The following is a 12,188-nucleotide window of genomic DNA, read 5'->3' as shown; positions in this document are numbered from 1 at the left end:
CTTTTCTCTAGTGTGTCGAGGGAAAAAAAGGGGGGGTTTGGGTCGGGAAATGGACATGTGGCAAAATGAAAACCATCATGCATCTATTTACGGCCTGAGCCCTTAACGTCACCCATTGACATAGTAAGGGTTCACACGTTACCCGTGCAGTAACAGTCCAGCACGTGCCAACTGCCGATTACTGCCAGGAATGCCCCATGGTAGAAAATAGAAAATTATTTTCTACTATGTGTTTTCAGTGTGTGCCAAATTTGGAATTACCGCTAGGTGCACTCGCTAGCCAGTCGGTATTGCCAATTTGATGTGCACTGCATGCGTGTAGGCCCTTACGTGCCTTTGTAAAAGGGCCCCTGTGTGACTTGCTCAAGGACATGAGGAGTTGCAGTGGGGATTGAACCCTCAGTTACTCTTTTAAAAACTTTGAATCACAGTTTTGACTCACTTAACATTTTCTTGTATAACTGAGTATATGTTCTTATATATGTACATGTATGTTTGTGTATATATGTATACATATAAAATGTATGTAGAATAAATGGCAGGCAGTTGGTTTCAGAGTCACCAGTTTTACTGTTTCTGGTGATCCCATGTGTCTTGTTCCAATCACAGTATTTGCCTCTCCTGTATGCGGTGGTCATATTTCTAGATTTCAGAACCTCTGTTTTTTGTTGATATATAGCTGCTGATTAGAGTAATTTAAATATATAGGACCATTTTGTGAATAATGGTAAACTTTAGCCTCTGATCATCCTGGAGGCATTATCACCATTTTCTTTAGCTCTTGTTCTGAACTGATCTGGTTTTCTTCCGATCCTTTTCTTGTAAATCTCTTCAGTTACAGCATGAGAAGGCTGAGCTTGAGCAACATTTAGAGCAAGAACAGGAATTTCAAGTGAACAAACTGATGAAGAAAATAAAAAAACTGGAAAATGACACTATTTCAAAGCAACTTACATTGGAGCAGGTAAATATTTTACTTCACTTTATTGCAAATAAAAAAAAAATTGTGTGCTACAGTGTAGTTCAAATTATTCATGAGTGCATGCATGCTCATATTTATAGAAACAAACTGAAATGTTTATTGTTACATTTGTTTTCCATTTATGTTCTTATGTTCTCTTATTTCTCTGAGCACTACCTGTTTGTATGAAATGCGAAAAAAGTAAAATACATTTATGAAAATGCTTATGTTTGGAAGAATGTAATAATTCATACCTTTGTATAGGCAGCACATAGAGATGAAAGCCTGTGTGAACTAGTAGCCAACAGCATTACAGGATCTTGATAAGACCAGAAAGTTGGCTGCTTAGATATCCTGTGAAGTATTGTCATTGTTTAGAGGATACAGCCCAAAAGGACAGACGGATTAGTCGGTCAGTATGTGAAAATTACCCTGCCCCCACCTTTTTTTTTTTTTTTTTACTTGGCAGGTTCTTGGTGATTCAGATGTTTCATTTTGTTTGTAAACTTTACTATGAAGCCTAGTGACTGAACCTTGTAGCTATATTAATGGTGGCCATAGGAGCCAACTTTTCAAAATGATTGGGGGTCCTGAATTATTTTTTTTTTTTACAGGTGGTGCATTCTCTCCCCCTATCCCCTCCCCCCTCCATTTATATCCAGCAATTCTCCTCTCTCCCCTGTCCTTGCCTCCATTCAAATCCAGCAATTTTTTTTTCTCCCCTACCCTCCCCTCTCTTCCGTGTCCGGCGAATTCTCCTCTCTCCCCTACCCTCCTCTCTCATCCATGTCCAACAAGCCTCATCTCTCCCCTGCCCTCCATGTCCAGTAACTCGCCCCAAACACCACCTGCCCCTTTTCAGCGCCCCCCCCCCTCTCCTCTGAGTGCCAGTCCCAACCCCAGCCCGTCCTCGCCTTCCTGCTGCCCAGAACTTAAAACTCAGCTTACCTTGGTCCCGGCAGCAGTGAAAGGCGAGCAGACTCATCTTCAGCCTTCCCTTCTCTCTCAGCTCTGGTCCCGCCTTCGCGGAAATAGGAAATGAGGGCGGGACCAGAGCTGAGAGAGAAGGGAAGGCTGAAGATGAGTCTGCTTGCCTTTCACTGCTGCCGGGACCAAGGTAAGCTGAGTTTTAAGTTCTGGGCGGCAGGAAGGCGACGCGGGTTAAAATATTGGGGGTGCTTGAGCACCCACGGAGTCGGCGCCTATGATGGTGGCACCTAGTGACTAATCCTATGTAGTCTGCTATTGGTTATGTGTATTGGTATCTAGTGGTGGAAAAGCACGGCAGTACCTGTTGCCTTGGAAGAGTGGCACCCTGTCTTGAGGCAACTGACAGTGACATCTAATGGTTTGAAATATTTCCATGCTTTGCATCATTTTTCCAAACCAGTTGAATGTTTGACCAGCTCCATTGAAACCTCTACTCCCCTCTCATCTTCCAGTTAGCCACACACAGGAATTCTTTCCAACATTGAGCCTGCAAATAGGTGGGAAAATGTGGGATAGAAATGCAACAAATAAATCCATGATTCATGATCCACATTCTTTCCTCACATTTATGGAAACGGAAAATTCCTTGTCATCAGCAGCAGATGAATCCATTACGAATGGGTTGTGTCCACCTACCAGCAGGGGGAGATAGAGAACACTGAAAAACATAGTGCCTCTAGGACGGCTAGCTCCATCTGCCTCTCAGTATTTCTCTATCTCCCAGCAGGGTAGGACGCAGCTTGTTCAGCTCCTTGAAAATTTCTGCCTGGGGAGGCTCCTGTGCTTGGCCAGTTGAGCTGGGTTGTTGTGGCTGGTGGTGCCCACTTTAAAGGCACATAGGTTCGCCCTTTCCCTGCCTTACCCATTGTGGATGCAGGCACATAGGTTCGTCCTTTCCCTGCCTTTCCCATTTCCCCCTTGTGGATGTAGGCATATAGGTTCACCCTGTCCCTGCCTTTCCCACCCTCTATTGCCTCCGGAGTACCTCTGTAGCTGTTTGCCTCCAACTTTCCTCACAGAGTAAAAAACAAAAAAAAAAACGCGCTTTTTATGCGCTGCTATTCTGAGGCTTTTATTGATGTGCAGCGTGACCGGAGCTTGGTGGACTCGGTCCTTTCAGGTAAGAGCGGTACTCAGCTCCTCCGGGGAGGGCCTGCGGACAGCGTTCCGATCGGGGTGATTTTGGCGCGAAGCCTCCATTTTGTATTTTATTCCGCCGTTTTTTGGCAATGGCTGCTGAGGGATTTAAGCCTAGCCTTAAGGGCGTCTGCAGTTCTTATGCTGCTCGAGCCTGCCTTTCTTGGTTACAACAGGCAGTGGAACAGCCCGTGGATGGTGTGGAGTCCCTCGCTGAGGTTGCACCGCACATGGAGTCGGCCTTGTCATTTTTAGCTGACACCCTCTATGATCTGGTCAGAGCTTCGGCTAAACAGATGTCTGTGGTGGTGTCCGCCTGCCGCCTTCTATGGCTACGGCATTGGGCGGCTGACATGGCCTCTAAGCAAAGGCTGGTGAAGTTGCCCTTTTGGGGAATTCTGTTATTTGGAGAGGAGTTGGAGAGGATTGTTAAAGACCTGGGGAATGCTAAACCCCAGCGGTTACCGGAGGATAGGCCGCGGCCTTCTTCCAAGGGTCAGGTGGTTCCCTCCTCCTCTAGACCTCGCTTCCGTGAAGCTAGAAGGTATCGCCCGGGGCGCTCTGCTGGGTTTACTCAACGTGCCCATTTTCAGCAGAGGAACTCCTTTCGCTCGGACAAGTGATCCGCAGTGGCCGGTGCTAGGCCTGGAGTTCAAGGGCGACCCTCTCAATGATGGTTCGCCGGTCCACTCCTCCTTTACAGCGGTAGGAGGATGCCTTTCCCTCTTTCTAGAGGAGTGGACCAAGATTACCTCAGATCAGTGGGTCCTGGACCTGATCAGAGAAGGTTACCGATTGGAATTCATTGCCCCGGTGAGAGACGTGTTTTTGGAGTCCCGATGCGGTACTGCCGTCAAACGGGCGGCAGTAGAGGAGACTCTACAAGTCTTATTGCACATTGGGGCGGTGATCCCTGTGCCTCCCGCTGAACACGGCTGCGGTCGTTACTCCATTTACTTTGTGGTGCCGCGAAAATGCGGGTCTTTTCGGCCCATTCTCGACTTGAAGGAAGTCAACAAGTCTCTGAGAGTGCGGCATTTTCACATGGAAACCCTGCGCTACGTCATTGCGGCAGTACAGCCAGGAGAGTTCCTCACATCTCTGGACCTAAAAGAAGCTTATTTGCACATACCTATTTGGCCCCCGCACCAACGGTTCCTCCGATTTGCGGTGTTGGGAAGACATTTCCAGTTTCGGGCCTTGCCTTTTGGCCTCGCCACAGCTCCCCGAACCTTTTCAAAGGTGTAATGGTGGTAGTAGCTGCCTTTCTCAGGCGAGAGGGTATCCGGGTTCACCCGTACCTAGACGACTGGCTCATCAGAGCGGACTCGGCAAAAGAGAGTCATCATGTCACAGCCAGAGTGGTCTCAGTACTGCAATCTCTGGGCTGGGTCGTCAATATTCCCAAAAGTCACCTTACCCCCTCTCAATCTCTAGAATATTTGGGGGTCGGGTTCAACACGGCCTCGGGGTTTGTTTATCTACCCGACCAAAGGCAGTGCAAGCTTCAGAATCAGGTCAGTCTGCTCCTGAGGATGCCTCGCCCGCGAGCTTGGGACATTGTCCAGCTGTTGGGGTCAATGACGGCCACCTTAGATGTGGTGCCATGGGCGAGAGCGCATATGAGACCTCTGCAGATTGCCCTGCTTCAACGATGGTCTCCGATGTCCCAGGATTATCAACGCAGACTCACATGGCTCCCTGCAGCCCGACTCAGTATGGAGTGGTGGCTCTCAAACAGAGATTCACATCTACCTGTTCAATACCATTTTGCCATTTTATAGACCTCTGACTCCCCTTGTTAGGTGCTTCTTTAAGCTGAAAGGCCCTAATCTCTTTAACCTTTCCTCATAGAGGAGTCATTCCTTTATCATTTTGGTCACCTTTCTCTGCACCTTTTCAAATTCAGCTATATATTTTTTTTTCAAATGCGAGGGCCAAAATTAAACACAGTATTTGAGGTGCTGTCATACAAGAGATCAATATAGAGGTATTATGATTTATTTTTAAGATTTGTACCCTGCTTACCGCTGAATGACTTACAGAAATCATAAATGTACATAAATCAATAAAAACACACAAAATAATGCATAGCACTGACACCAGATTCTTTTATGATATCTGCCTTTCCCAATCACAATAATTTCCAGATGTCACTTATTCCCAAAACAGTCATTTGCACAGAGTGAAATTCCTGCAAAAACTAATTTTTAAAAATCTTTTAACAGTTGCAAAGTAACAAAAACTGAGGTGCCCTGGAAGCTTATTCCATAGTAATGGTCCTTGTGTAGAAAAATCACTTGCTGACTTATCTGCATAATGAATGGTATTTAGAGTTGGTACCATAAGATGTCTTGCATTGTCAGATCTCAGATTACGGGGTGGAACATTTAAGTGTATTTCCTGACCCAGATACCGAGGAGCTACCATATACAGTACTTGATAAACCAGAATCAATGCTTTTGTACTGAGTAGGATACTGTACTGGTAACCAATAAAGACTCTTCAACATTAGTGATACATGTTCAAATTTTGAAGCCTAATACTAATAATAAGCTGAAATGAGCTTAACTAACCCAATCACTTGGAAGCATTGGCGCCGACTCCATGGGTGCTGTGGGCCGTGGGTGCTCGAGCACCCCCAATATTTCCCCACTCCCACAACAGTCCTTCGCCTTCCTGCATGCCGCCCATAACTTAAAAGTCATCATACCGGGATCCCGGCAGCAGCAGTAGTGAAAGGCGAGCACAAGCAGGCTCGGCGAGTGGGCGCTTCAGCCTGCCTTCCCTTCTCGTTGCTCTCAGCTTTGCCTCTGGTCCCGCCCTTGCGGAAACAGGAAATGAGGGCGGGACCAGAGGCAAAGCTGAGAGCAACGAGAAGGGAAGGCAGGCTGAAGCACCCACTCGCTCAGCCTGGTCGTACTCGCCTTTCACTACTGCTGCCACCAGGACCCCGGTAAGATGACTTTTAAGTTATGGGCGGCATGCAGGAAGGCGAAGGACTGTTGTGGGAGTGGGAGAAGAGGTTGGGCTGGAACTCGAGTTAGAGGGAGGGGGAGGGGTCTGGAACTCTGAGGGGGGGTCTGGAACTCTGAGGGAGGGAGGAATTGGGGTCTGGAACTCAGAGGAGAGGGGGGATGGAACTCGGAGGGGTGGGGCTGGAACTCTGAGGAGAGGGGGAGGAGGGAGGGGAGAGGGGGGCGAGGGGATGTGGGGACAAATGCACCACCTGTAAAAAAAAAAAAAAATTAAGCACTCCCAATCATTTTGAAAAGTTGGCTCCTATGCTTGGAAGTATGTGGTAACAAGTTAGTGGCTTTCTTTTTTTCTGTTTAAAGTGGAGAAAAAGACCTCGGTAATCAACGCGTAGCAGCAGTGTAATGAATGCACTCAATGCCCGTGCTACTTTGACTCCGTTTTTATCACCGATCAAAAAAACTCCACTTGTGTGTAAATAAGGGCTATGCGTGGGGTTGACTATACCCCATAAAAAATAGTCTGAATCGTGATGCTTGACAGTTGCTTAAACAAGTAATGTTACTTAGCTTTGTCAGTTTTGCCCAACGGGGCTCACCGTTTCTCTCTGCAATTTAGCTTGCTCAGGGGACCAAGTAACTGATGGCAAATCACGATGCCTAAAATCCAAAATAGTACCACAAAATAATCACTTTAACGTTTATGGTGTAAGCAATGAAAATACCTTGTACAATGGCGTCCACTACTCGCATGACACCGGCAGTGAAAGCACTGACCGTAAGAGGTGCTAAGGTATTTGAAGCATAGGATTAATTGACAACATCTACGCTTAATTGTAAAACTGTATATGCATAATGAGAGTTAAAAAAACGCGGACCATTCTATTTGTGAGTTTAAACCGCATGGTTCATGAGACTGTAGTATATAGATCCATTTTTGTTCTTTTCTGATCAAAATCTTTGTTTCTGTCCCCCCTGCAGATGTTATGAGGGACGTGATCAATGGCAAAGCATCTGAGGGAGTCAAAATCATGGCCCTTATCTTGGCAATGTGCCGCTAACGGGGCGCCTTTTTTTAACCAATTTGATGCATGATCGGTGTTCAGTGATGCGATGATGCCCCCATGATTAATTGTGCAGCAGGATTTTGGATTACCTGCAAAGCCCCACATTGTATTTTAGCCAGCCCTAAATAATAAGGCATTGCAGTAGTCCAATGTTGACAAAATCAATGATTGAACAAGCACCCAGAAATCATATGCACTGAACATTTGGCTTCAGTTTCAATATCATCCGTAAATTATAAAACGCTAAACAAATTGTCTGACTTGCTCCTTAAAGGATAAACTACCCTCTAAAGTCTCCTGAAGACTTTTCCTACATGAAGGCTTTTCCTACATGAGTACGAAGATGTGGAATGCACTACCAACTCACTTGAAAATGATCAACGAATTAATTAGCTTCCGCAAAGCTTTGAAAACCTATCTCTTTAGCAAAGCCTACCACGAGAACCCATAACTACATGAACAAAACCCTTACACTCCATTCAGAATATCTCACGGTACAGCTGCATAACCAGATCTTCTTGTTTCTTTTATCTGTTTGCAATACCAATTGTATTTCTTCCCTGCTATGGCGCTGCCATAACAGATCTTTGTAAGCCATATTGAGCCTGCAAATAGGTGGGAAAATGTGGGATACAAGTGCAATAAATAAAATAAAAAAATAAATTTTTGTGTTTCCCTATAGGGACAACACTCCCATCTAGCACACAACTCTCAAAAGGCAACATCATCGGGCCTATCTTCAGTCTTTGCTACATTTAGTAATAGCTTATTTTTCTGCATCTAGCAACTGATTTCTGTCATACAATCTGCAATCCTCCCGGTATTCCCTCTGCCATGGTAACCGGGGGGGGGGGGGGGGGGGGGGGGGGCTGAATATTATCTGCATACACTCAATTAAGATAACTCATCTACTATAACTACCTAAATCACTCCTCTCCTTCTACCCTAATTTAACCTGTACACAACATTAAATGTATATGTCACCTTGCAATGACAATGTTAACAAAACTCTGTAAGCCACATTGAGCCTGCAAATAGGTGGGATACTGTGGGATACAATTGAAAAAAAAAAATACATTGATGCGTATTTTCAAAGCACTTAGCCTTACAAAGTTCCATAGGTTATTATGGAACTTTGTAAGGCTAAGTGCTTTGAAAATGAGCCCCATACTGTATCAAATATTCAATTTACCAAATACTGCTCCTAAAGATGTCATGTAGATGTTAAACAGTTCCAAAAGAGCAGACCCCTGCGGAATCCCCATTGTAACTGGATATACTGAAGATACTTCATCCTTTACATGCATCTGCATTGTTCTTCCACTCAAATAAGATTTAAACCACTCATACACAGTTCCTCACACCCCCAATTGGAACAATCTAGCTAACAATGTCACATTAATAGTGTCAAACACCGTGGAGATGTCTAGTAATACAAGGCAATCCATCCCTCTACGAATCTCATCTACAGTTGACACTGTCTCCACACTATGTTCTTGCCTAAATCCATACTAAAATGGATCCAACCCCTGAGCCTGATCAACAGACTCTTCGAACTACTACAATACTACCGTCTCAATCACTTTGGAAGCACCGATATTGGCCTATAATTACACAGCTCTTTCGGATCTAACAAAGAAGATTTCTCTGTTCGTTTTATTCTTTTCCTTATTCCTAATAATCTGTTTGCTTTCTTAGCCGTGCTGCACACTGTGCAGAGGATTTCAGTACATCAATGATGGCACATTGATCCTTTGTGGTGACTTCTAATGTGGAATCCTGCATCATGTAGTTATAGTTTGGATTGCGCTTTCCTACATGCATCACTTTGCACTTGTTCACATTAAATTTCTTCTGCCATTTAAATGCCCAGTCTCTAAGGTTGTAATGGAATTTCTCATCCTCTTGTGATTTAACAGCTTTGAAGAACTTTGTCATCAACCAGTTTGATCATCTCACTTGTTTCTGTTTACAGGTCATTTATAAATGTTAAATAGTGGCCCCAGGACAGATAACCTGGGAAAACCCACTATTACCTTTTTTTCCATTGAGAATTATTAATCATTCAACCATAATCTCTCCTATCTTTTAACCAGTTCTGTACCAGCTCACTTTTATCCACATCTTTATTCACACCATGAAAAAAATGTAGCATATTGCTGATGCAAGATTTCCCTTGGCTTAAATTCAAGTGGTCTTTGTCACATTAAAGCATGTATGTGTTCAGTAATTTTGTTGTTTTTTATATTCTCTATTATTTTGCATGGCACTAATGTCAGGCTCACCGGTCTGTAGTTTCCCGGGTCACCACTGGAACCCTTTTTAAAAATGTTGATTGTAAATGTTCTAATAAAAGTATTTAACATTAAAAAATTAGTGTTAGGTTGGCAACCCTTCAACCTTAACACTTGACTTTTAAAGATTAATTTTAAGTGACTAATTATAGATCTGCAGATTTGTTTGTTTTAGTTCTAACTATTCTGGGGTGTATACTATCCAGGTCAGGTGATTTTGCTACTCTGTTAGTTTGCCCTATTATGTCTTCCAGGTTGCGCCGATTCATAACATTTCTGGCATGAGTATCTCCTTATATTTTTCTCTTTGAAGGCCAAAGCAAAGAATTTAGTTTGTGTTATGGCTCCTTTTACTTGTCATCTAGTGGTCCAACTGTTTCTCCTACTGGCTTCTTCTAGTTTTTAAAAAAAATTCTTTTTTATTGTGTTTTACTCTAAGGCAGCTTCTTTTAATAATCTCTTTTCCTAAGATCCTTTGGTTGTTTGTATTTTTAGGAGAGCTGAGCTGTATTTTGATTTCACAATCCTCAAGACCTTTTTAATTTTGAGCACTGCCCTTTGCGCTGGCCACAGTTCCCAGTATGATGATCAAGGTTATGGTACTGATGGCAGCATTCCTGCAGAAAGGATGTATGATGGTCATCCTTACATGGATCACTTGCTGATCAGAACCTATAAAGTGTGGAGCAAGTGCATGCAATGGCAAGTCAACCCAGGTACTGGAGTTTGCTAGACTGGGTGATCAGTTATGCAGAGAGCAATTTGGTGCTGACACAAGAGTTGACATACCCTTCCCAGATCAATACAGAGGACAACGTTTTCAGTTAAGCATCGACAAGCTGGTGCTGCAGTTCTAGGCTGCCTGTTGCTACAGACCGCCTTCAGTCTGGGATTACTTTTAGGTTCTCTGTGTAGGCAGTAATTATTGAGCTGATTTCCTGGGTGAGGGTTCATGAAACTTTTGCAGGTGTCTGTGTTGTCCAATTGGTCACCTACTTTGCAGGATATCAAGGTATGCTTCCTTTTCACCAATAGGGTAAGCTTGTGATGGTGGGTGGACAGGGGACAACTTTACAAGGGCATGGAGGCACCATGCAGGGTTGTGGTCTCAACTGACACAAGTCTGTTGCTCTGGAGTGCTTATCTGCACTAGATGGCCTTTGGACACTGGTCAAGGCCAGGAAGTCAGATACTCGATAAGCATGCTGAAGACCAGAGCAATTAATTTAGCTCTATTTACTTTTCTTCTCTGAATTGAAGGAATGGTACTTATCCACTAGAAGAGGCAGTACTGCTTGTAGAAGCTATCTCTGCTGAGTGTTATAATATATACAGATTACAAGCAGGCCCTCACCAAATACAGTAAAGAAAAAAACAGATGGAAACCAAGAAGCCTGGCTGCATGCTATGTACAGTAAATAGGAGATGATCATTTCTCAATGCTGACAGAGAAGACTCTCTACAAAAAGCAGCTGAAAAACTCCATTTAATACTGGCAAGGGGGGTGGGTAACAGTCAAGAACAGCTATAATAGCAAAATGTGTCCTATTCCTGAGCCAGAAACAATCTGACCAGCACCAAAATCTTGGCATGCTTTTGTCTTTTAGTACTTTGTAATTTTATTTTATTGTTATTATATATATTTTACTTTTTTCCCTACCTTCATGTGTTACAGGCTTGTTTAAGTTCAGTCCTCGAGGGCCACAAAGAGGCCAGATTTTAAGGTTATCCTGAAAATGTGGTCTGTTGTGACCCTCAGTGGCTAAACTTGAGCAAGCCTGTTGCATTACTAATAAAGTTTCTTGAATCAGAGTTAGAAGAAGGGAAGGGAGAGATGAATCTGAGATAGGTTAACAGAGGTATATAAACATACCTTCTTCCAAATATAACTTTCTCTGCCTTGACCTCTGTAAATAGAATAAACAAGTTTGTTTAGTGCTGGGAAGCTGGCTCCTGCTTGATTGAGTTTTAGTTACAATTTTTACTAGAATGATTTGTGGTAACTTAAGCAAATTGAGATACCACTTCAAGATCGTCATCCTGCACCCCCAGCCCACTTTTGCTTGTTTTGCTGGAATGAAGTTTTAAGAGTTCTTTTATATTCCGTAATCACCACAGTCCTTCCTAAAGCCTCATAAAGATACAGATGTGTGCAGTCTTACGTAAAATGATTTATTATAAAACAGACATGACTCCACTTTTTCAGCTGATTTTTCTTTAGTTCAGACAGAGGTTTGGACATAGTGCAGAAAGTAAAAAATGTCATACTTTGTCAGCATGTAACATGAGAACACTATCACCTTCTACAAATCGGTGGAGAGCATTTCCAAATATATGCCTGAGATTGCTTTCCTTCCTTGTTAATACTTGAAGAGGTTCCATTCTTTTCAGTATGATATTATTTCTTTTCAGCTAAGACGCGAGAAGATTGACCTTGAAAATACTTTAGAACAAGAACAAGAAGCCCTAGTAAACCGTCTTTGGAAGCGGATGGATAAACTAGAAGCTGAGAAAAGGTTGGTTGTGACCACCTTAATCACTGTTAATGATGCAGTACTTCAATATTATTACATTTTTAAAGCCTCTTCTCTTGTATATGTCTTTGACTAATGCTTATTTCCACCCTAACTCAAGATGTGTGCCTGTAGTAAGATTATGGTAGCAGATTTCAAGATTTAGTTTTTCTTTCTGCTTTTTATGACAGGTGTTTGCGTAATGAAATGGTTGTGTCTGTTCAAGCAGCAGAAAGCAAAATAACATTTAA

General features: G+C 43.3%; 1 protein-coding gene across 1 annotated transcript in view; it reads left to right on the top strand.

Moving 5' to 3' along the window:
* Positions 1-12,188, top strand: part of CCDC6 (coiled-coil domain containing 6) — a 161,699-nt gene that overhangs the window by 83,703 nt on the left and 65,808 nt on the right. Inside the window, exons 3-4 of the mRNA XM_030203109.1 lie at positions 836-964; positions 11,837-11,940. Coding sequence (XP_030058969.1) covers positions 836-964; positions 11,837-11,940 — 233 coding nt within the window. The remainder of the gene's footprint in view (positions 1-835; positions 965-11,836; positions 11,941-12,188) is intronic.

This window comes from Microcaecilia unicolor, chromosome 5, assembly GCF_901765095.1.
Source record: "Microcaecilia unicolor chromosome 5, aMicUni1.1, whole genome shotgun sequence".
NCBI lineage: Eukaryota > Metazoa > Chordata > Amphibia > Gymnophiona > Siphonopidae > Microcaecilia > Microcaecilia unicolor.
The sequence above is the reverse complement of the archived record's forward strand: the minus strand, read 5'-3'. Positions and strand labels throughout refer to the sequence as shown.